The sequence below is a fragment of the Heloderma suspectum genome, chromosome 2 (assembly GCF_057233095.1).
Source record: "Heloderma suspectum isolate Gila_16-S chromosome 2, 16-S_ref, whole genome shotgun sequence".
Taxonomy (NCBI): domain Eukaryota; kingdom Metazoa; phylum Chordata; class Lepidosauria; order Squamata; family Helodermatidae; genus Heloderma; species Heloderma suspectum.
In genome coordinates, this window is record NC_139459.1 from 44,129,611 (window position 1) to 44,155,510 (window position 25,900).

The 25,900-nt window shown below is 44.3% G+C and overlaps 1 protein-coding gene across 1 annotated transcript in view; it reads left to right on the top strand.

The window, feature by feature from the left end:
- The window catches only part of MAST4 (microtubule associated serine/threonine kinase family member 4), a 373,102-nt gene that overhangs the window by 31,341 nt on the left and 315,861 nt on the right, over positions 1-25,900 (top strand). Inside the window, exon 2 of the mRNA XM_084833380.1 lies at positions 18,127-18,280. Within this exon, the coding sequence (XP_084689506.1) occupies positions 18,127-18,280 (154 nt within the window). The remainder of the gene's footprint in view (positions 1-18,126; positions 18,281-25,900) is intronic.

Genomic DNA, 25,900 nt, shown 5'->3' on the forward strand with positions numbered 1-25,900 from the left:
TTGTTTTTCCAGTGTTTTCAATCACATGGAGAACCTCCACAGTATAGGAGGCTCTCTTCAGAATGTCACCTCCCTTGAGTAGAGGGTGATGGAAACATATGAGGAGGGGGGTGGGGCTAGAGAGCTTCATTTTCTCTTCTGTTTACTCTGTTCGGTTACAGAATGCCTGGATAGGGCTTAAGTATATGTCTTTTGCACCAAGGTCCAGTTGGTGGATCTCGAGGTTCTAGTAAAAAAAAAAAAAGTACATTCTGCAAGCCAGTAGTCTGCCCCCTGCCTCATATCTAGGGTTGAGGTTAGGGACGCTTTTCTTCTTGCAGGATTCCTGATTGAAAAGGAGGCTGGGCTTTCCTAGGGTTAAGAATAACTTCTTGACAACATCGTAGTTTTCACTGCCTTTATACTTTAGTAGTATACTTTTAAATTGATCTCTCAGCTGAAAGGGTAGGAAATGTTTTTATTGTTGCTTCAAAACAAAGTGTGGGGAGAGCTTTCCTAAGTATCCCAGGATGGAACCCTCGTGTTGAAGGCCCCACACAAAGTTTTTGGAGGCCTCCCCCTGAGTTAGACATAGTACTTTATATTGCTGATTAAGAGTGTGGATATGAAAATGATACATTCAGATGCCTTTTGCTTTTTTATTGCTAGCCTGTTTCTTGTCATTAGATAGTACTAACAGTAAATTATGAGGTACTTTTACATCTCATTTATTTCTTGCATTTATTTAAATTATGGTGGACTTTTCTGTTGCAACTTTGTAGTAGTTTAAGTGATTTATTATCTCCTTATAGTAGTAGTAAGGAAATCAAATGACGCTTTTCCTTAAAAGAAAATTGAGGGCAGGAATCAACAGACATCACTAATTTTACCAAGGAAACTCACTCCCTATGCAAACGTCTAAGTAAACAAACTGCTTCCTGTAAAGAAATTCACAATAACACACCAGTTTTGTAATTTGATTTTTAAAGAACTAAATGCATTTTGGCAGATGGTAACTTAAGGGATATGAGTTGCATATTTGGTAGGAAATCATGCTGGGAGGATATTTTCCATCTGATGAGTGGACAGTGTCCACGAGAGCTTATGCCAGAATTAATTTGTTAGTCTTTCAGGTGCCAGTGTTCAAAAATATCTGCTTTTTTTGCTAATTATGGAATAAAGTGGAGTTCTATTACACCAGCTATAGCCATTGTCTATACTTGGTGTAGCTACGAGATAGACCATGTATGACATAGACCAGGGGTGAACAACTTGTGGGCCTGCATATGTTTTGTGCAACAACTCCCATCAGCCCTAGCCAGTATAGCAAATGGTGAGGGATGATGGTTGTAAGCCAAAACATCTGGAGGGCTACAAGTTGCTCATCCCTGCCATAGACTCTATGTAGTTATGTAACACTATAACAAGTGTGGACTAGGCAGCTGCTTTTACTAGAAAGCCCTGTTCCTGTATTCTAGTGGTCAGACCATTGTGTCTTGCAACACAGATGGCTTTAAGCCATGCCTCTTTCCTCTGCTCTTAATATTTTCTTGCTTACTCAATCTATTTTGCATGTCACTTGACTATGTTTTCTCCCCTCCCCCAGTTTCTATGTTGGGTTTTCTTTCATATTTCTTTTATGAACATCATACCAATTAGTATTTTATTCATTCATTCATTCATTCCCATCTTTCTATCAAGAAAAATGGCACTCAAAGCAGCGTTGTCAGTGCATATATCTGTCTCCTATTTCTCTTCCTATTTGTGCTACATCACCTACTAGTTTTCTTGTCAAACCTCAAATCTCTACATCCATCTCTCACCTCTGCCCGTTTTCTCTGTGTGATCCACATGCCATTGGAACATTCCTTTACCTTGCATCTTTCGACTCCACTGATTTCTGTCCCTCAGACTGTTGAAAACTTGCCTGTTCCATGCCTGTTTTCCCCTCTTTCAGCCCTTCAGCCTGTTCCTTCCATTCTTGATGTGTTCTAGCCATTATGTATTAAGTTTGTTGGACAGGGGAAGTCTTGAAATGTTCTGTGTTTGTACAGTGTCTGTAGGTGCTTCAGAAATAAAAATAAGGCATAGTGAAGTTGCCTCATAAGGAACTATCTGTTTTGATAAGATTGTGTGTGCATCAGTAGGCTGTACAATTTGCAAGCACAAGTAAGTCCTATGTTTTATAGGATGTACAAGAAGCAAATTATATTTGTAGAAGGGGCATGTACATCCTTATAATATAAAAAAATAAAGTGGACCCTTGAATCACCAGGTACTTGGACTCTTCCATAAGGAAAAACAGAAATGAAATCCCTTTGTACATACAACTGATATGAGGAGAGTTGGAGAGTGAGTAGTTTTCCCCAGGACCCATTCTCTTCTAGGATCTGTCCACCCATCTGCCTGCCTCTTCTCTCTAGTTGTATCACATTATGATAGGCAGCTGAAATAGACTAGGCTGAGATGGTGAAATTATAGCACAACACTGACTGTTGCATGTGTTTTGTCTCTCCTAGTCTGTGTGAACATTCTTATCTAAGATAAAGGAATACTGCACATTTTGGACCACATAGCTCTGTATAGGAAACTATTTAATCAGTATTGATCTTTAGGTAAAATTAAAGAATCGTTAATATAAAAGGCATGTTCAGACAACACATATTCCAATGTTCTACAAAAGAGAATAAGTGTGGGGGTTATATAATGGGACAAGAAGTTCATTCTATGACACTTAGTCACTAGTAGCAGTGACTTGGTATGCCATACTTGAAAAATTGGGAACATTAACTTCAAAAGTACACTTCCTGTATTTCATAGGAATCCCACGGGTATGCTTATAGATCTTTACTCTTTCTGAGTGTGGTCTAAAAATCAGAAGCAAGCTATTTTAAAGGGAATGTGTGTTCTTTATATCTCTTTCTATCAATAGATGTCAGAAATTTAAATACTTTCCTTGTTACTTGTAGCATCTCACTATGAATATGGTCAATATTAACATTCAGATGACATTGAAAAAGTTTTTTGGAAATTACAGTATTCCAGGAGCATGGTATGGCTGATAGGTAAGCTCCAGTATTTTATAATGATATAGTGCATTTCTGTAGCTTTTACAGAAAGTGAATAAAGAGATGTGGTACGTATTCAAGAGATACAGTTGGAAGTTACAAGAATGATGTGAAGGGAAATCCTGCATGGGATATAAATGTCAATACTGGATAGGAGGTCTTTAAAACTGCAGCAAGAGGGCTACTACATAACATATTAGACATTAATTTTTTTTACAAAAGGAATCAAATCTCTACTTTCCAAAAAAAGAAATTAAACTACCTAGAAACAAATACCTACTCCAGGAAACCAAAGCCACTAAAATGTACTAGTACCTCAGACTTTCCTTTCTGGCTCTGCTTACTTGGTGAACTTATTTCAAATAGGCAATGGAGAGAATCTAAAAGCCACTACAGGAGTATGTGACTCCTGTGGGGAAGGGCTATGGTTCAGTGGTAGGGTACCTGATTTGTATGCAGAAGCTTCCAGGTTCAGTCCCTGGCATCTCCTGGTAGGGCTGGGAAAGATTCTTGCCTGAAACCCTGGAGAGCCACTGCCAGTCAGTGTCGACAGTACTGGGCTAGATGGACATTAGTGGATATGACTCAGTACAAGGCAGCATCCTATGTGCTTGTGTTGGTGGTATAATCTTGATAATTCCAGTTGAGTTTTAAAAGTAAAACTAAACTTTAGTCGTAGGATAGGCAGATAACTTTGACCAAAAAATAATGGCTAGAGGATAAGACAAAGCCCTAGGAGAATAAGCCCACAATAATTGTTCTTCAGCTCATGATTTTTAACTCTAGGATTAGAAATATGCTAGCTTGCATTTGTAGTTTTATACTTTAATGTAACAGAGGGGAAAATGAGGTCTAATTGAGCATGGGTTGAAGTGCATAGACCTGAATGAACAATTAGCTTCCTGAAGGCAGCATTGTATCTGAACAAATTAAACCATTTTAGGTAGCTTAGAAATTAATTGGTGACAGAGTAGAAATGGATTTTATAAGTGAACTAAACCGAGCTGACTTCATTAGTATTTCTGGTAAATACAAAAATCTCCTTCCTGAGCATACATACGCTCTTATGCAGATTAAAGCATTTTTCACTAACCAAATTATGATGGTGTCAACAAATATGAATATGAATGCTTCTCTTTAATATGTACTTAATTTTTTTCCTTAAGCCTGAAAGTGACTTTGAAAACAAACTTACTACGATTTTACCCTGTGGCCGAGCCTATGGCTGTAAACTGTTGTCACTCGTGTGTGTGTGTGTGATTAGTCTTTATAAGCCAGTGTTTAAAATCAAGAATGACACGTGTAAAATATATTAATGATCGTTTATAAATATAAGGTATTCTAAATATATTATGGTCAATTTATAATTGGTGTTTGTCTTTAGTATATGATAAAGGAGTATTCAATGGTTTTACAACCAGATGTTGCCTATGGAACATGAAAACTGCTCGGATTTTCAGCATTTGTCTGAGATTATCTGAAAAGGATGCGTAACGTATTTTTTGGGTACCAGAGAATAACCTTGCAAATACACTTTAGCGAATGGTCACTTATTCCCTGCTCCATTTGCCCTGTGAGCATCTTATCACCCTTTATCTCCCTTTCTGGGGAGCCATAAAAGCCCTTCGCCCATTGGTCTTCTCAACTTTCTCCTGGTTGTGAGACAGGTCTAGGGGTGCACAAAAGTCACTTACCTGGTCTCGCAGCTTTTCGCGGTGGGCAGGAGGCGCTTCGCTGCTCTCCCCCCAAAGTTCAGGCCGGGGGGGGAGGCTTCCCGCCTCGCCCGGCTGAAATTCAGGCCAGGGGGGACTTCCCGCCTCGCCCGGCCGAAATTCAGGCCGGGGGGGAGGGGCCTCGCCCGGCCGCGAACTAAAAAGTTAAAAAAAAAAAAACCGCCCCCGTGATAGGCTACGTGACGATTAACGTAGCCTATCACGGCTAGATCTGCAAAGTCAGCCGTGATAGGCTACGTAAATCGTCACGTATCCTATCACGGGTGACTTAAAAAAAAAAAAAAAGCGCGTATGGCTAATGGCGGCCCCCATAGGGAGCCGCCATTCACGTTGCTTATTTGGTCGCTGTAGTCTACGTAAAGATTACGTAGACTACGGTGAAAATAAGGGCAACGCTATTTGCGTTGCCCTTATTTTCGCCGTAGTCTACGTAAAGATTTACGTAGACTACAGCGACCAAATAAGGAACGCGAATGGCGGCTCCCTATGGGGGCCGCCATTTGCGTATGCGCTTTTTTTTTATTTTAAAGTCACCCGTGATAGGCTACGTGACGATTTACGTAGCCTATCACGGCTGACTTTGCAGATCTAGCCGTGATAGGCTACGTTAATCGTCACGTAGCCTGTCACGGGGGCGTTTTTTTTTTTTTAGTTTTATTGGAATGGCGGCGGCGGCAGCCGGTCGAAAGATCGGCTGCCGCCCCCGCCCCTGACAAAGACCCGACGAACCGCCGCCGGGACCCGCTGCCGGGAGGGACATTCGGGAAAGGTAAGTCCCGTCCCGGCGGGGTGCGGGGGGTGGGGGGGTGCGGAGAATTTCTCCCCGAAACTTCTTCGGGGGGCCGAACACGTTGGCGGTCGGCCCCCCGAAGTTTCGGGGAGAAATTCTCCGCCAACCCTAGACAGGTCTGCCCTTCAAGTAAGAAACAGTTGGATAGAATGGCTTTTTGAAAGACTGCATGAGATGGCCAATAGTTTTTTCCGCCTTGGGACAAAGCAGAGAAGAACAGCAGTAGGTTAGAGTGCTCGTCACTGAAATGGCAATGTAGACAGTACAGAAGTGAAATATTTTACTACTGAAGAAAAATTGCATCTCTTGAAAAAAGAGATGCAAATGCACTTCAAATTGAACTGAGGATGGAGAAGGAATTTTTAGATGTGGGTTGACATAGGTGGCACTGTCTCGCATTAAGTATAGGACAGAATAAATGGGCTGCATTGTAGGATGCACTTGCAGGGGAAACTTGCTTCTTACTCCAGTCACTGTGGTTATTGGGGTGGTGGTCCTGAACACACAATCATCACATAGGAATGAATGGCTGCCAGTTATTCCTGTGGAGAAAATACAGCAGTTGGTGATAACCCTTGGGATGAGCAGTGTGTTCATATTATTTTTCTCTAGCTTCTGCCCTTCCTTAAAGAGGCTCCAAAGTTGCAGGCCAAGAACCAATGTTCTTGGCCTGCAGTGCTTTCCCTCTGCCCAAATTCTGCCAATGCTTTCCCTCTGCCAGTGCTTCCCATCTGCCCAAATTCTACAGGAATTGTGTTTGGAAAGGCAGAAGAAAAGTGGAATTGGAGGGCCTAGGTTCTAGGCTTAGAAGATGCAATTGCCTTGGTGAGCGGGGGACGGACGGACACTATTCTCGAAAAGCAGGTCTGAATCTGCTAATTCTGCCTGAGACAACGTCCTCAGTGTTCATTGAGGTTGTTATTTTTGTAAGTGGAAAAAGGGATAGAGTCAGACCCTCTACCATTTGGGGAGTATGAGTTGTGAGGTAAGTTTGTGGTCAGTAGGGGAGAAGTTAGAAAGTGGGGAATGGGCTTGTGGGAAAATCTTGAACCCTCTCTGTGCTTTCTCATCTTGATCAATGTTTAACTTTGCCTTCCCTAATGCGGCACCTGTAGGCACCATAGTATTTATAGACACCTCCCTTGGCTCCCATCAGGCCCCTGCTCTGATCAGATGTAAAAAATATTTTGGGGCAGTGCTTGGCCTGCAGCTGGCTACCATTCTAATTTCCTCAAAATGCCTCTGGGTCTCATGGTCCAGAGACATTCTTAGGAAATGAAGATGGTGAGTGGCTGTAGGCACTTCATTTTGCACTGTGCTTTCCCTACTAAAAAGAAAAAGTGATGTGTGTGAGGGAGAGGAAATGACAAACAGGAATACTCTGCAGCTGCCTAGTAAGCTTCGGGGGTTGGGATATGTAAAACATCAGTTAAAATATGTCATACTATTTGAACTACAGATAATAACTGGAAAGGTGTGATAGCAATCTAATATTTTGTTTCGTTACAGATATCTAAAATAGTGAGGACAAACTTTTCTCCTTGAGGATATACTTTCTTTTGTGCATATTATTATATACACTTTGTGTTAGCTTTAAAATACACTTACGTTTCCAGACGTGTAGGGTTGTTGTTGCTGTTTTGTTAATTATAGTATAGTGCCATCTGGTGGATTTTTTACTCCTCTCCAGTACATAGTTAAAATGGAAGTCTCCTGATATGAAAACCTCTGGATTCAAGCAGGGGTGTGTTCTGATGATGTGTTCCTCCAAAGCTCTAAACCGGAGTAAGCCTCAGTATATTTGTCTGTAAACACCAAAAGCAAGTATTTATAGTTTACTGAACGGACAGCAAGTTCCATCTGTTACTGTGATGCAGAATTAAGGCACATGAGTTAATTCTAACTATTTTAGGTACTTGTACATATATTGCATATGTTTGTGTCTTGAGATGAATAAGTACTACAGAATTCATAGAAGAAATACCTTTGTATTTTCTAGGTAAAATTTTAACTGTCATTCTATTGACATTAATCAAATAAGCTTTCTGTATCTACAAAAAATGCTGTTGATATTTTAGGCTGGAACAATAGGCTATGGCTATATTTGAAATTTTCTCATGGAATTCCATCTTGGAGCTATAAGTGCAGGTAAGTCCAATTCTCGGGGGATTGTGCTAAGGTATTTATGAGGCCCACAAGAACTATGAACCAGTGTTGGGACTTTATTCTTCAGTCACTGTCACAATAGCTATTCTTGTAACTTTGAAAGCATTGGAAGACATTTCTATTTTCCAGGTCTTTTTAATGCATTCTTGCAAAGAAGTCCTACTGAAGTCTACAAAAATTTTTAATAGCCTGTGTGTCTATGCATTCTTAGGCATTTGTGGCCTATAAAAATTATAGAATCACAGAATAGTAGGGTTGGAAGGGGCCTATAAGACCATCGAGTCCAACCCCCTGCTCAATGCAGGAATCCAAGTCAAAGCATCCCCGACAGATGGCTGTCCAGCCTCATCTTGAATGCCTCCAGTGTGGGAGAGCCCACCACCTCCCCAGGTAATTGGCTGCATTGTGATATTGCTGTAACAGTCAGGAAGTTTTTCCTGATGTTCAGCCGGAATCTGGCTTCCTGTAACTTGAGCCCATTATTCCATGTCCTGCACTCTGGGATGATCGAGAAGAGATCCTGGCCTTCCTCTCTGACAACCTTTCAAGTATTTGAAGAGTGCTATCATATCTCTTCTCAAGGCTAAACATGCCCAGTTCTTTCAGTCTCTCCTCATAGGGCTTTGTTTCCAGTCCCCTGATCATCTTTGTTGCCCTCCTCTTTACCCTCTCCAGTTCATCTGCATCCTTCTTAAAGTGTGGTGCCCAGAGCTGGACACATTACTCCAGATGTGGCCTAACCAGTGCTGAGTAGAGGGGAACTAGTACTTCTCGGGATATGGAAGCTATACTTCTATGAATGCAGCCCAAAATAGTATTTATCTTTTTTGCAGCCACATCACATTATTGGCCGATATTCAGCTTTTTTGTGATCTAAACTCCGAGATCCTTCTAGCTTGTAGTATTGTTGAGCCAAGTATCGCCCATCTTGTAACTGTGCATTTGGTTTCTTTTTCCTAGGTGCAGAACTTGGCATTTATCCTTGTTAAATTTCATTCTGTTGTTTTCTGCCCAGTGCTCCAGCCTATGAAGATCACTTTGAATTTTGTTTCTGACTTCCAGGGTATTAGCTATCCCGCCCAATTTTGTGTCATCTGCAAATTCAATAAGGATTCCCTGCACCTCCTCCTCCAAGTCATTAATAAAAATGTTGAAGAGCACTGGGCCCAGGACCGAGCCCTGTGGTACCCCGCTCATTACCTCTCCCCGGTTGGAGAAGATCCCATTGATAAGCAGTCTTTGAGTCTGATTCTGTAGCCAACTGTGGATCCACCTGATGGTTGTTTCATCTAGCCCAGTTTGAGCTAGTTTGCTCATCAGGATATCATGGGGCACGTCGTCGAAAGCTTTGCTGAAGTCAAGGTATATAATGGCCGTAGCGTTCCCACAGTCCACAAGGGAGGTTACCTGATCAAAAAATGAGATCAGATTTGTCTGGCAGGATCTGTTCTTGACAAATCCATGTGGGCTTCTGTCGGGAGGTCACCCCTGCTGCCTTCTGAAATCCTCAGATAGCCAGAATCAACATGCAGACAATAGGGCTCTTTTCCAAGGCTTTGTTCCCACTCAACCTAATGATGCTTACAGATGCTAATTGCTTGATCCTAGAGTGAGACTTAAGAGAGCTGCCTACTCGGGGGTTCTTACCTTAGGAATCAGTTGATCTCCATTTGAGGGGAAGGCGGGAAACCTCTGTACTTATGGGCTAGGAGGAGAGTCCACCCTTTTCCCGTGGGGCATTGGGGCGCTGTCGCGCCAAGCGGGCTGAGCGCTTCCTCTCAGCGCCCGCCATCTCGCTTGACGCTGCACCGGTGCCTAGCGTCCAGAAACTGCTGTTGCGCCTCCCTCTCCCTGCCAGGGTCACTATCACTCTCAGGAATGTGTACCGGGAGGGGCTCTCCCCGTGGCTGCTCCTCTGAACAGCATGAAGTTTCCTCTCCCGCAGTTTCTATCTCTTCCTCAGAATCAGAACTGCTTTGGGGCTCTCTGGGCTCTGATCCAACCCTGACATCTTCAAGTAATCACTGCATTGTTTTCAAGGTGCTTACAGATGGATTGCTTTATCATCTGCTCCAGAATTTTCCCAGGGATTGATGTCTGACTGACTGCTCTGTAGTTCCCAGGTTCCTCCTTTTTGCCTGTTATGAAGATAGGACAACATTAGCCCTCCTCCAGTCATCTGGCTGTTCACCTGTCCTCCAGGATTTCTCAAAGAGAATAGACAGTGGTTCTGAGAGTTCTTCTGCCAGTTCCTTTATTACTCTAGGGTGCAGTTCATCTGGCCCTGGAGATTTGAACACATTTGAAGTAATTAGGTGTTCCTTGACCATATGCCTATTGATCTCAAGCTGCAATCCTGCCCCTTCAGCCTGTACTTCGCCTTTGCCAGGGGGGTCATGTATTCTTTCGGGAGAATACTGAGCCGAAGTAGGTATTGAGCACTTCTGCCTTTTCTTTGTCCCCTGTTGTCATTATGCCACCCTTACATAATAGTTGAACCATCACTTAGGGATGTCAGAGAATTTCGCCACGAATCTCGGGGAGGCCGAATGCCAGCGCATTCAGCCCCCCGAAGTCGGTGGCGGAATGGTCTGCCCCCCTGCCCTCCCCGGGACGGGACTTACCTTGGGCGGATCTTCCTGGCGGCGGCGGCTCCGGCAGTGGTTCGGCGGCGGTGGCTGGTCTTCCGACCGGCTGCCACTGCCGCCATTTCCAGTTCAAAACAAAACAAAACAAAACAAAAAAAGTGATAGGCTACGTAAAGATTTATGTAGCCTATCATGGCTAGATTTTTAAAAAACACCATGATAGGCTACGTAAATGTTTACGTAGCCTATCACGGCTGATTTAAAAGAAAAAAAATGCGTGTACGCAAATGGCGGCGTCCATGGGCGCCGCCATTTGCGTTCCTTATTTTGGCAAGTCTTAGTCTACGTAAACATTTACGTAGACTAAGACAGCGAAAAAAAGGGGAATGCAAATAGTGTAGACGCTACGCTATTTGCGTTCCCCTTATTTTCACCGTCTTAGTCTACGTAAATGTTTACGTAGACTAAGATGTCCAAAATAAGGAACGCAAATGTATACGCGTGTTTTTTTTCCTTTTAAATCAGCCGTGATAGGCTACGTAAACATTTACGTAGCCTATCACGGCTGACTGCAGGGACACAAACGGCGGCGGCTACAGCCGCTGCCATTTGCGTCCCTGCTAGCCAGTGGCCGGATGTCCAGCTGCTGGCGGAGCTGCCCGGCGGCTCTGCAGAATCCCTGCAGAGAGGAGCCGGCCGGCCAGAATTTCAGGGGGGAGGGACGGAGCGCCTCCCCCCCGGCCAGAGTTTCAGGGGGAGGGATGGAGCGCCTCCCCCCCCACGAATGTCACACTTCGAAAAGGTAAGTGACTTTCGTACATCCCTACCATCATTTCTTTCCTCTGTTTTTTACTATGCACGTATCTGAAGAAAGCCTTTTTGTTGCTTTTAGCATCCCTCGCTAACCTCAGCTTGTTCTCAGCTTTAGCCTTCCTGACGCCGTCCCTGCAATTCTGTGCTACCTGCCTGTACTCTTCCTTGGTTGCTTGGCCTTCCTTCCACTTCCTCCTATATGTGTCCTTTTTTGTTTTCAGGTCATCTCTAAGCTTTTTGTGAAGCCACATTGGCTTCTGTTGACTTCCACCTTTTTTTCTTCTTGGATTTGTTTGTAATTGTGCCTTTTGAATTTCTTTTTTAAAAAACCCCCACCCATCTTGGACTCTTTTTCTCGTTAGAGCTGCTTGTCATGGGACCTTACTGATCATTGTTCTGAGTTAATTAAAATCAGCTTTCCTAAAATCCAGGGTATACGTTTGGCTACATGCAGGTTTTGTTTCCTTTCGAACCAAGAACGCAAGATATGTATTTTTCACATATAGTGCAACCCCACCTCACTTTCTGTTCCTCCTGTTCTTTTTGGACAAGTTATATCCTTCAATTGTGGTATTCCAGTCATGAGAATCATCCCACCAAGTTTCAGTTACACCTATCAAGTCATAATTTCCCTCCAGTATTAAGAGTTCAAGTTTGTTCTGTTTGTTTCCCATACTCTGGGCATTAGTATATAGACATTGAAGACCATGTGCTTTACAGTCTGGCTTTCTTCCTACATGTTTTTGAAGGCTATTATTGGGCGCTATTAGAGCTGTTCTCTCTGTTGTGGTGCATGAGCCTTTGTCAGGGTGTCAGAGTAGCTCAGATTCTGAGGAAGAGCTGTAACGTGTGGGGGAGGAACTTTCCCAGGCTTCAGAGGCACAGCTGCATGGAGAGCCCTTCCCCCTTCACACAAATCTGTGAGTGATAGTGGACAGGGGGAGGTGAGGGAAGAACAACCTGAACTTTTAGATGCAAGACGCAGACACAGGCACAAGCGGGAAGTCGCACAGGCGGAACTTCGGCACTCTGCCCGATCAGCTCAGAGTCAACAGCTGCACCCAGATGTGTCACGGGAGAGGGGGAGATCTTCCCCTCGCACCCCTTAAGTTAAGAGAGCTTGCCGCCTTTCCCCCCACTTTTGTAGTTTCCTTTTGAACTCCCTGAAGGCTGTTTTCTTTTGTAGTCTGTGGTCTCTAACCATTTGCATCTGTATGCCTCATTAGCGTAAATGGAGTTAAAGCCTTGGAAATGCACCCTCTGGTCTGAGTGTTGATTTGGCTGTTGGAGTTCTCAGCCAGGCAAAAAGGGAATCCTGATAGCTTCATCTCCATTCTCTTTTTTCTCCCTTCTTTTTTCCTTCTCTCCTAATCATTTCTTTTTCACTGCCTCTGGGACGACGCCATGGAGCAGGCATTGAACACGTTGATGCAAGAGAACCAGGCTCTTTGTGATCAGGTCAATCAATTGACGGGTGCTGTACAAGCCTTACAAGTGGCCGCTCAACCCCCTCCGCCCCCAATCCCTCCCCGGCGAAAGTGCCCGGTGGAGCTGCCAGAGAACTTTGCTGGCGAGAAGGGACTGTTTCAAATTTTCCGCACCCAATCGGAACTGTATATGCACCTCCGGCCAGAGGATTTCCAGACAGACCAGGTTCATGTGGGATTTGTCATCAACCTGCTTTCAGGCATGGCGGCCAAATGGGCTTCAGCGCTTCTCGTCGCTAATGACCCCCTGCTGGGGGACTACCAGGGCTTCATGACTGCAGTGGGGGGATTTTTTGGTGACCCCGCTTCGTGCGGAGATGGCGACTCGGGATATCCGCCGCCTCAAGCAGGGCAAGGACTCAGTTTCCAGCTATACGACCACTTAGAGCTTGCTGATGCAGGATTTACAATGGAATGATGCCACTCTGGTGGCCCAATTTTTGGACAGTTTGAATGACGAGATCTTGGATGAGCTGGTGCGAATGCCCCGTCCACTGATGCTGGTGGAGCTCATCCAATCATGCCTGCAGATCGACAATCATTTGGAGGGGTACCATCAAGCCCAGAAGAGCTCCCTTAGCCGGGATTTCCCTCCTCCCATTCCTCTGCGGCTGCTGTCCCCTCCCCCCCGCAGCCCTGCTGTAGGGGCAGAAGAGACTCCGATGCAACTGGGAGCAACCCGAGCCATGCTATTGCTGGAAGTACTGGAGCGGCAGCACACAGATCATTGGTGCTTCAGGTGTGGAAAGCAGGAGCACTTTGCTAGATTCTGTCGCTCCCATCGACGGCCTCACCCCCTCCTCCACCACCTGGGCCCCAAGTGTCAAGGGCTCCTTGGAGGCCTCTCTCAGTCTAATCCAGTAGCCAAGTCCAGACACAGACAAAGGGATTCTTTTCAAAGCTTTATTCCTCTTTTACAACTTAACAACTCTACTGTTAGCAACTAGATATGAGCATCAGAGTACCTATGCCCTACGCTGGAACAGTTGGTCCCCATTTGAAAAGCAATTAGTGGCAGACCCCTGAACTTAAGGACTAGGGAGAGTCCCTCCCCTTTTCTCTTGGATCCTCTGGGCGCAGCCGTTGTTTGCGCGCCAGCCGGGCACTATGCCTCCTTTCTGCGCCCTCCATTTGGTGCCGCTCTCTGCGTCGGCGTCGCACGTCCATCAAGTCTGCTTCCCGCGCTCTGCCACTCCCAGGACTGCTATCTAAGCTAGGAATGCTGGTGGGAGGAATCTCCTTCAGCTGTTGGCCCTGGGAAAGAGGAGCACGCTCCTCTCCCAGGAGCGACTCCTCTTCCTCAGAATCAGAAGTACTCTGGGATTCTATGGGCTCAGTGTCCACCCTGACACCAAGCCTGACTAGGCCACTGCCCAAGTCTGTTGGGGGTCTCCAGTGCAGGGGACCACTCTACAACCGGGAGGCGCCTTCCCCACATCCCCCCACCGTCCCATCTGCTGCTTCTTGTGCACATCCATTCTTCCCAGTGGGGTGAGGACGATGTCTTGGCGCTGGTGGACTCTGGGGCTCCTACCAGTTTCATGGATGAAACATTTGCTCAGCAATGCAACATTCCTGCTCTGCTCCTCCCTACCTCGTTGAAAGTGAAGACTATCGACAGCCGTCGTCTCTCTTCCAGAGCAGTTACACGGATTACAGCTCCCCTCACTCTGCATTCCCAGGGGCATGTACAGCAGATTCAGTTTCACCTGACGAAGGTGCCCTAATACCCAATTGTGATGCAGAGTGGCTTCTAGTTCTTCAGCTCCTAACTGTCACCCTTTTCCAAGGAGTATCCTTTACTTCATTTTTCCTCGCTTTAGCATTTTCCTCTTCTGCCTCAGCTAGCTGTTGCTCTTCTGGCTTCTGTACTTTGCTTTGTTGCTGTAGTTCCACTGTTCTAAGAACTCTTCGTCTTCTCTTATTCCCTGAAGGATTGAAACTCACCGCTTCAGTCCTCTTACGTTTTCACAAATGTTCTGGAAAATGTCCTTGCTTGGTCACCTGGAGGCACTTCTTAGTTGCTACAGGTGATCAGACATGTGGCAATTAATATATATGTTTTGAGGGATCTGTCATTTCCCTTAGGGCAGAGCACTGCTATGATTTTTTGGTTCACAAATATCAGGCCCGACTTCCTGACACACTCTGGGAATCTGACACAGGACACAAATAACAGCAAAACTCTTTAATGCAGCAGAAAAGGTTACACAGACCAGCTTTCAGAGCTCGCAGCAAAGCTTACATCATATATAGACCCCAATAAATCAGATAACCTAGGTAGAGGCTATTGGCACATGCCTTTGTTCAAGTTCCAAAGCTAGAGTCCACACAGAGTCAAAGTCAGAGCTTTAACGATACAGGATTCAAAGCAGACAAGAGTTCCACATGCACGAAAAGTCGAGGCAAGAAAGTATTCTAGGCGATTTAAGACGTTGTTCCCAGCAAAGGCTCTTTCTCTGCACTGGCTTAAGTACACAAGAGAGGTTTCTGAAGCTCCTTTTTTGATGATCTATCCTGACAAGAATCTGGCCCATAAGCAAGCACTGCCTTCTTAAGTTGATGCCTTAACCTGGGAGACACTCCCTCCCCTCAGAATCTTCCTCCTGCTTGGTTCTCACAATCCCAGGCTGTTGATTAGAGGCCTCACTCGAGGCTGAATCTTGCAGGTGTGGCTGATAGGGAGTATCACCCTCCTTCGGCTTGCAATCAGATGGGAAGCTAGGCAGAGCTGAGCTCCCAGGCCCTGAGCTTCCCATGACTGGACTGGGTTCTAAATCAACCTGCTCTAACTATTAATCAGATCTGATTCCAAAGTCTTAGAGCCAACAGTGGTGCTTGGCCTAGGCCCAACAACAACCCACATCAAATTTTCTCCACATCTTGGCTGCTTCTCATAGCTGGGAATCTTCCTTGTCATTGTGCTGAGTCCTTTGACGCTTGGCATAGGTACAGGAGCAATCCCCCCTCCCCTAGTGCCAGTCTAGAGAGGAAGGCTGTGGCTCATTTTGTTGTCCTCACTACAGGGTAATGAAACACTTACTGCAGTGAACAGAAATGTGGATCCCTGCTAAAGTTAGCAGTCCACTCATAGAAACACACAATAAATTACTAGTTAAACTATCCACATGTTGATTTTAAAAAGTTTCAAAATTCAGAAAGCCATTACTGTTGGACTCTTAAATTGCAACTTGAAGGGGAGAAAAGGGCATGTACAAATAGAGGGGATTACATGGCTATTTTGGAAAGAACTTGACAACTTCATGGGAGGGAGGAAGAAACATACAGCAAAACCATGGTCACGCTTTGATTGCTGGTGTCCCCCGATACTAATTATCTAACAACCCCTACTATACAAAAAAACTCCTATTCACAACATGCTGTTATTGCTGAAGGTGTACATTGTTATTTTTCTCCCATTCCCTTCAGCAATATCTGTCGCTTAATTTGAGGCACAGATTGTTCAGTTCCCCTAGTAGTTCTTGCTACCAGAGCTCAGTCCAAGAACATGTGCAGTGATAGATTCTGTTAATGTGCAAAGTGTCTTTTCTGTTAAGTAATCATGGTTGGCCCACATACATTTGGAACAGAAAACTGTAAAAAGATAATTAAAAAGTCTTCTAAGCTTGGGTATCTAAAAGCTTCAATTAGAAACATAAAAAGGGAAATCATAACAACACTTGAATACACTTGAATATGTAGCTGGTATTTCTAGCACTCCTCCACTTCTTTTAAGTGGTCAGCCACATACACTCAGACACTCAAACCAACCTTTTAATCACAACAGACAATGATATGGTTCACATGACACAACAACCCATGGTGGCTTCAGCCATATTTGTTTCAGAGTGGCTTGTCATGATGTGCGAACCCTGCATGATGGCTTCAGCGTGGTTTATTAACCACTTGCAAGCCACCTGAGAACCCATGGCTTATTGGATTGCTGACGGTGCCTTGTTTTCAGAGTGGCTTGTTATGACATGTGAACCTGACACGATGGCTTCTACATGGCTTGTGCCAGAGGGCTCCAGACTCACTTGGCAAGAAAACCTAACTGCTCCGCTTGCTGCCTTGTGATGTCACTAGCCGTGTGTCAGGCTGGCAACACCTGCATGCCTGATTCCAGTTTGCGTTTGCAAGCACTGCTCACTCTGCGGGAACAGGAGAATTGCGCAAATTGAGCAGTGATCAACTGTGAAAGTTAATGTGCAAATCCTCCCGCCCCAATACACATTTTTACGCTTCAGCCAGTGGCAGGGGGTGGGTGGGGGGAATGTGTATTTTTGGTCTGTGGTCCTCCCTCCCTAAATTTCACGGTCAATCGCTGCTCGATTTGTGCAGTTCCCCCGTTCCTGCAGAGCAAGCAAATGTGAACTGGAATTAGACACGCAGCTGTTGCCAGCCTGCAACGGACACCATGTGGAGGACCCCAACTCTAAGGTATCTACTCATCACCTGTGGGTAATTTTACTCTGTCTCAGTCTAGGAGGACTGTACTTATTTGTAAGCCTTCCTTCTTATAGTTTTTCTTCTTTCTTTGTTATAAATAACATTGTGTTAATTGTCTTTCTTTGTCCAATGGGCCTCATGTGGCCCACAGCCTCAACCCATGCAGCCCTCCTAATGGGAAAAAGAGAGAGGGGACTCAGCCCACCAACTGCTATGATTCTGTTCACCACTGGGTGTGGCCCCCAATTGACCTTTTCCATGAGTCAATGCACATTCATAGAAAAAAGTTTCCGTCTCCCCTGTTCTATTTCTTGTGTCTCCCACTCTGAACTTCCCAGTTGTATGTGGAGAGGTGGACCACAGCAAAGGACTGATAAGTCTTTGGCATGATCCTCTGAACGTTTACAGCTGCATTTACAGCTACCAGTTGGAATTCTAGAAGCGGGTTTCAAATACAGCCAGTCTGTTATCTTTCATCCTGAAATACCAACAGTACTATTTGTAGATGCAGGAAGCAAATGTCATTAGTGAAGGAATGAAAATGATTTAGAAGACATAACACTGCCTATTGTATTAGCATTCTGATTTGTAATAGAGGTGGCCCAAACAAAAGCTGATGGGCAATACTTCTTAAAGAGAGTTGAAAGTGGCTCAACAGTTGGATTTTTTACACTGTACTGCCATTTATTTTGTCATCTCTTGTCAAACAGTTTTTGTAGTGTTTTGAAACAGCACACAATTTATTTATTTACACTTTTATCTCATTTTTTCCAGAGGTAACAGTGGGATACATACAATGACATACATACAATGAAAGAGGGAATTTCATACATACAATGAAAGAGGGAAATACATCCCTCTTTCAAACTGCCTTCAGTTTTGGGGAGGGGGAATATGTCCCCTGTCTGCCACAAAAGACTTTGATATCATTCCTTCTCCTCGCTTGCTCAAATAGCTTAAGTCTTTTTTTCCATACAAATCTGTTGGTTTCATATAAAGTTTTCAATAGAGAATAAATTATTCCAGCAACTCTTTTTTTTTTTTCCTTTACAGCTTGATAGCATATTGTCCCCTCCATCTATGCCATTTCGGAAATCCAGTAACCCTGAAGTTTCTTCTGGCCCTGGCAAGTCACTGAAATTTAAAAGGCAGCTCAGTGAAGATGGAAGACCATTTAGAAGAGGAAGTCTTGGAGGAGCTCTGACCGGTAAGGAAAATGGCACGTGGAAGCATCATTGGATATATTCTTTAAAACACATTCCTGCTTGCTATACAGTCAGGGCCAGAAATATTGGAACAAGGATAACTGTTTTGGCAGTTGGCCTCTGTAAACCACCACATTGAAGTTGAAAGGAAACACCCAGCTGGGAGCGAAGACAGGACTTTCAGCTGCAATTCAAGGGGTTTAACAAAAGTGGGGCACTAACCCTTCAGGAAGTACAGCCAGTGGCATACACCCCCCCCCATTGTTAGTGGCTCATAAGTAGTGGAACAAATGGCTGACAAGCAGCTGCATGGCTAGGTGTGGCCTGTTTCCTGGGTACCCCATGACCAATCAAGCAGAGAAAAGGCCTGGAGATGGTTCTGAGTGTTACATGTGCATTTGGTAGCTGTTCACTGGAACTCCCAACATGAGGTCCAAAGAGGTGTCCATGCGAGTGAAGGAGGCCATCATTAGGCTGAGGAAACAAAATAAACCCATCAGAGAGATCGCAAAAACAGTGGGAGTGGCCAACACAACTGTTTGGAACATCCTGAAAAAGAAGGAATTAACTGGCAAGCTCAGCAGCAGCAAAAGGCCTGGAAAACCACGGAAGACAACTAAAATGGATGACTGCAGAATGCTACTCACGGTGAAGAGGAACCCTTTCACAACATCTAGCCAGGTCAAGAACGCTCTTGAGGAGGTAGGCATGTCATTGTCAACATCTACAGTCAAGAGAAGGCTTTATGAATGTAAATACAGAGGCTTCACAACAAGGTGCAAACCAGTGGTAACACTCAAGAACAGACAGGCCAGATTAGCCTTTGCCAGCAAACACCTTAAAAAGCCTGCCCAGTTCTGGAATAAGATTCCTTGGACTGATGAAACCAAGATTAACTTGTAGCAGAATGATGGGAAGAGAAAAGTATGGCGAAGGAAAGGAACAGCTCATGAACCAAAGCATACCACATCATCTGTCAAAGATGGTGGAGGCAGAGTTATGGCATGGGCATGTATGGCTGCCAATGGAACCGGGTCACTGGTGTTTATTGATGACCTGACTGCTGATCAAAGCAGCAGGATAAATTCTGAAGTGTATAGGGCTATACTGTCTGCTCAGATTCAGCCGAATGCTGCCAAACTGATAGGACGCCGCTTCATATTGCAGATGGATAATGACCCAAAACATACAGCAGAAGCTACCCAAGAGTTTCTCCAGGCAAAGAAGTGGGATGTTCTTCAATGGCCAAGTCAGTCACCTGATCTCCACCCAATCGAGCATGCTTTTCACTTACTGAAGACAAGACTGAAGGCAGAAAGACCCACAAACAAGCAGCAGCTGAAGGCAGCTGCAGCAAAGGCCTGGCAAAGCATCTCGAGGGAGGATACTCAGCCTTTGGTCATGTCCATGGGTTCCAGACTTCAGGCAGTCATTGACTGCAAAGGATTTTCATCCAGGTATTAAAGGCGATCCTTAAGTTTGAAATGATGTTGGTTTGTTCCATTACTTATGAGCCACCAACGATGGGTGTGTGTGTATGCCACTGGCTGTCCTTCCTGAATGGTTAGTGCCCCACTTTTGTCAGACCCCTTGAATTACAGCTGAAAGTCCTGACTTGGCTCCCATCTGGGTGTGTTTCCTTTCAACTTCAATATGGTGGTGTACAGAGGCCAACTGCCAAAACAGTTATCCTTGTTCCAATATTTCTGGCCCTGGCTGTATGTATTTGGCTGGGCACTTTGATCTGCTGCAACAGTGCTGTTCAGTTCTTACGATGTTCTTACATACTTATTCTTAAAAACAGAACTGTATGATAGGAAATACACATATTCTGACACCAGTCTAACTCAACGTTCTCTCCACTGATGATAGTGGGTCAGGTGGCTCAAGAAAGATAACAGGGAATAGATAATCCAATGAGCCTTTCTTGGTAATATACAGTATTTGGTAATCAGAAATATACTGTGTCTGTAAATGAACATGAGCAGTTAGTATTCACTGCCATCTCTACTCCCTCCCCCAACCTATTTATACTAATTACTATCATGGTATAATTGAGTGGCATAGTATAGTTTATGCTTTGTGTGATGTACTTCATTTTGTCTTCCTTATTGCCTATACACTTCAGTGAATGACTCTGAGCTTTTGAAAGTATGTATAAATTTCTGTGTCTTGAATTTCTCCATATTCACTTTCTCCATACCACTCATGAATTTACAAATTTCTGTTACATTCTACCTTGTCTTCCACCACCATTCTAAGCTAAAATGCTCAGCTGTTTAAGACTTCCTTTATTAAAATTATGGTCTAACCCAGCCCCTGCTGCTCCTCAAAATTGTACTTTTTAAAACAAACAAAATGGTGTCTGGAGTGGCCCTTTGAAAACAAGCTAATTTTGACCTTTTGGGCACTTTGTAGCTGCCACAGATGTCATTAATTTTTTTTAAGTATTTTATTTGGCTGCACATGGTGGTGGGGAGGTGAGGCATTTGGGGGCAGGCTTCAGGGGGTGAAAATGATCCCTGGACCTCCCAGCCCACCCCTGGTCTAACCTATGGGTCCTTCTAATTGCCTTCTTCTGAGGGGACAGATCATCTCTAGTTTTATATCCCTTTTGAAATGGGCTAATCAGAATTAGTACACCAGTTGCTGGGGAACGTGGGTGGGAGGGTGCTGTTGCGCTCATGCCCTGCTTGTGAGTTCCTGGGCGACAGCTGGTTGGCCACTGTGTGTACAGAATGCTGGACTAGATGGATCCTTGGTCTGATCCAGCATGGCTCTTCTTTTGTTCTTAGAATTACAATTGTTGTTGTTGTTGTTGTTCAGTCGTTAAGTCGTGTCCGACTCTTCGTGACCCCATGGACCATGGCACGCCAGGCCTTCCTGTCCTCTGCTCTCTCCCAGAGTGTGCTCAAGTTCATATTCATTGCATCAGTGATGCTATCTAATCATCTCATCTTCTGCCGTCCCCTTCTCCTTTTGCCGTCCATCTTTCCCAGCATCAGGGTCTTTTCCAGTGACGTTTTTCTTCGCATTAGGTGGCCAAAATATTTGAGCATCAGCTTCAGTATCTGTCCTTCCAATGAGCAGTCAGGGTTGATTTCCTTTAGGATTGACGGATTTGTCCTCCTTGCAGTCCAGGGGACTCGTAAGAGTCTTCTCCAGCACCACAGTTCGAAAGCATCAATTCTTCGGTGCTCAGCCTTCCTTATAGTCTAGCTCTCACAGCCATACGTTGCTACTGGGAAAACCATAGCTTTGATTATACGAACCTTGTCGGCAAGGTGAAGTGTCTGCTTCTTACTATGCTGTCTAGGTTGGCCATAGCTTTCCTCCCAAGGAGCAAGCGTCTTTTAATTTCATGGCTACAGTCACCGTCTGCGGTGATCTTGGAGCCCAAGAAAATAAAATCTGTCACTGCTTCCATTTCTTCCCCTTCCATATGCCAGGAAGTGATGGGGCCAGATGCCATGATCTTCGTTTTTTTAATGTTGAGTTTCAGATCAGCTTTTGCACTCTCCACTTTCACCCTCAACAAGAGGCTCTTTAGATCCTCTTCGCTTTCTGCCATTAGGGTGGTATCGTCTGCATATCTGAGCTTGTTGATAATTGTCCCAGCAATCTTAATTCTGACCTGTGATACATCCAACCCGGCGTTTCTCATGATGTACTCTGTGTATAAGTTAAATAAGTGGGGCGACAATATACAGCCTTGTCATACTCCTTCCCCAATTTTGAACCACTCGGTTGTTCCATGTTCGGTTCTTACTGTTGCTTCTTGACCCTCGTACAGGTTTCTCAGGAGACAGGTAAGGTGGTCTGGTACTCTCATCTCTTTAAGAATTTGCCAGAGTTTGTTGTGATCCACACAATCAAAGGCTTTAGCGTAGTCAATGAAGCAGAAATAGACGTTTTTCTGGAATTCTCTTGCTTTCTCCATGATCCAGCGAATGTTGGCGATTTGATCTCTAGTTCCTCTGTCTCTTCGAAACCCAGCTTGTACTTCCGGTAGTTCTCGGTTAACATACTGCTGAAGCCTAGCTTGTAGGATTTTGAGCATCACCTTGCTGGCATGTGAAATGAGCGCAATTGTACGGTAGTTCGAACACTCTTTGGCATTGCCCTTCTTTGGAACTGGAATGTAAACTGACCTTTTCCAGTCTTGTGGCCACTGCTGAGTGTTCCAAATTTGTTGGCATATTGAGTGCAGCACTTTAACAGCATCATCTTTTAGGATTTTAAACAGCTCAGCTGGAATACTGTCATCTCTGTTTGTTAGTAATACTTCCTAAGGCCCACTTGACTTCACTCTCTAGGATGTCCGGTTCAAGTTCTGTGATCGCACTATCATGGCTATCAGGGACATTCAGATCTTTCCTATATAGTTCTTCTGTGTATTCTTTCCACCTCTTCTTAATCTCATCTGCTTCTCTTAGGTCTCTGTCTTCTTTGTCCTTTATCATGCCCGTCTTTGCACAAAACGTTCCCTTGAGATCTCCGATTTTCTTGAAGAGATCTCTAGTCTTTCCCATTCTATTGTTTTCCTCCATTTCTTTGCATTGTTCATTTAAGAAGGCCTTCTTGTCTCTCCTTGCTATTCTCTGGAACTCTGCATTCAGTTGGATATATCTTCCCCTTTCTCCCTTGCTTTTCGCCTCCCTTCTTTCCTCAGCGACTTGTAAAGCCTCATCAGACAGCCACTTTGCTTTCTTGCATTTCTTTTTCTTTGGGATGGATTTCGTTGCTGCCTCCTGAACAATGTTACGGATCTCCGTCCATAGTTCCACAGGCACTCTGTCTATCAGGTCTAATCCCTGAAATCTATTCCTCACCTCCACTGTATATTCATAAGGGATATGATTTAGGTCATACCTGAATGGTTTAGTTGTTTTCCCTACGTTCTTCAATTTAAGCCGAAATTTTGCAAGAAGAAGCTCATGATCTGAGCCACAGTCAGCTCCAGGTCTTGTTTTGACTGACTGTATAGAGCTTCTCCATCTTTGGCTGCAAAGGACATAATCAATCTGATTTTGATATTGACCATCTCGTGATGTCCATGTGTAAGAGTCACCTCTTGTGCTGTTGGAAAAGAGTGTTCACTATGATCAGCGTGTTCTCTTGGCAAAACTCTATTAGCCTTTGTCCTGCTTCATTTTGTACACCAAGGCCATGCTTGCCTGTTATCCCGGTGATTTCTTGACTTCCTACTTTAGTATTCCAATCCCCTGTGATGAAAAGGACATCTTTTTTTGGTGTTAGTTCTAGAAGGTGTTGTAGGTCTTCATAGAACCGATCCACCTCAGCTTCTTCGTCCTCAGTTGTTGGGGCATAGACTTGAATTACTGTGATGTTGAATGGTTTGCCTTGGATTTGTACTGAGATCATTCTATCGTTTTTGAGATTGTACCCCAGTACTGCTTTCCCCACCCTTTTGTTGACTATGAGTGCTACTCCATTTCTTCTAAGGGATTCTTGCCCACAGTAGTAGATATAATGGTCACCTGAATTAAATTCGCCCATGCTTGTCCATTTTAGTTCGCTGATTCCCAAGATGTCGATGTTCAATCTTGCCATCTCATGTTTGACCACCTCCAGCTTACCTTGAATCATTGATCTTACAGTCCGGGTTCCTAAACAATATTGTTCTTTACAGCATCGGATTTTCTTTTCACCACCAGACACCTCCACAGCTGAGTGTCCTTTTGGCTTTGGCCCAGCCGCGTCACTCTTTCTGGCGCTACTTGGAAATTCCCTCTGCTCTTCCCCAGTAGTATATTGGACACCTTCCGACCTGAGGAGCTCATCTTCCGGCGTCATCTCTTTTAGCCTTGTGATACGTTCCATGGGGTTTCCTTGGCAAGAATACTGGAGTGGGTTGCCATTTCCTTCTCCAGTGGACCACATTTTGTCAGACCTCTCCGCCATGACCTGTCCGTCTTGGGTGGCCCTGCACGGCATAGCTTATGGCTTCACTTGAGTTACGCAAGCCCCTTTGCCACAACAAGGCCCCATCCGTGAAGGGGCCTAAGTTAAGTACCCTTTCATTGGAAGGACAGATACTGAAGCTGAAGCTGAAATATTTTGGCCACCTAATGCGAAGAGAAAACTCTCTGGAAAAGACCCTGATGCTGGGAAAGACTGAAGGCAAAAGGAGAAGGGGACGGCAGAGGATGAGATGGCTAGATAGCATCACGGATGCAATGAATATGAACTTGAGCACGCTCCGGGAGAGAGCGCAGGACAGGAAGGCCTGGCGTGCTATGGTCCATGGGGTCACGAAGAGTCGGACACGACTGAACGACTGAACAACAACAACAACAAAAAGGATGGAAGGAAGCTTGTGGTTTCAGATTGGAAATTTGGGAGCAAGCTGCCTTCTTTTCTTTCTCTCTCACTTCCATTTTGCATAAGAATACTTCAATACATTTCATTCCATGTTGCTTGAAATGTCTGTCAATATACAGAAAGAAATTTAACTATATGGGTGGGGCTCTCTGGAAAACAGTGATTCATGTGCTGCTGAAAATAATGGAGATGCTAATGCTGTCCCTATGTGCTTGGGAATGTTAATATTTTCTGTACTCCAATTACCAGAAAGGGTAGGAGGTAGTATGGATTAACTGTTGGACCAGTCAGTGCAGCAAAGCCCCAACTCCCTCATGGAAACACTGAAGAAAGGCACCTCATAATCCAGAGGAATGGGAGAGAAATGGATGGGAGGTGTGGCTGTGACGATGTGGTGCAAGGCTGGCAAAGGAAATTGGAAGGAATGGGACAGTCCCTACAGGAGATATGTGCCCAGAAATAGTTGAGTAGGGACACTCATTAACTGAGCCACAGAATTTGGACCCCCAAAATGTCCAGCAGAAATTGGAGCTATATAGTTGAATATTGGAGCTATACACTGTAGAGTGGTGTGTGCAATACGATTTTATCCATATTTTTTTGTCATTTAATAAACTGTAGAGCAGGGATGGGCAACTTGGGCCCTCCAGGTGTTTTGGCTGACAACTCCCATGAGCTCTAATCGGCATAGCCAATGCTGAAGGGATGATAGGGGTTGTAAGTCAAAACATCTGGAGGGCCACAAGTTGCCCTTCCCTGTTTTAGAGTGAAGTTCTACCTTCGCATTGGGTACATATTCACTTATACAAATTCTTTTTAATGAAATAGTAATTATTGCAAACTGATAATTTGATCTATCTTTACTCCACCATCAGTAGAAGCAGTTGTCCATTTCCCTGATGGGTCTGTTGATGGCTGAAGAAGAAATTCTTGAGTCAGATTCCCTGAACTCGCCCTGCCAATCACACATACATTTATCTACTTGCCTATCTGGAAGCTAGTATTAATCTCCAGAGAGAAGCTTGTGAATCATATCACTGCCTAAAATAGTCCATGAATTCTAAAATTAGTTTGTTGGGAGACTTATGGCAATTTTTAATATATGGAGTGGGCAGCTATTTTGCCTTTACTTTCTTAAACACCACTATATATTTTTATAGCAAATTCCATATTGAAACTAAGTAAATTAATATTAATTTATATATTCAAATTAATGTATTATTCATGGCTGAACTGAATTAAAATTAGGCTGCTAATTTTCCTTATAAAAATATTAA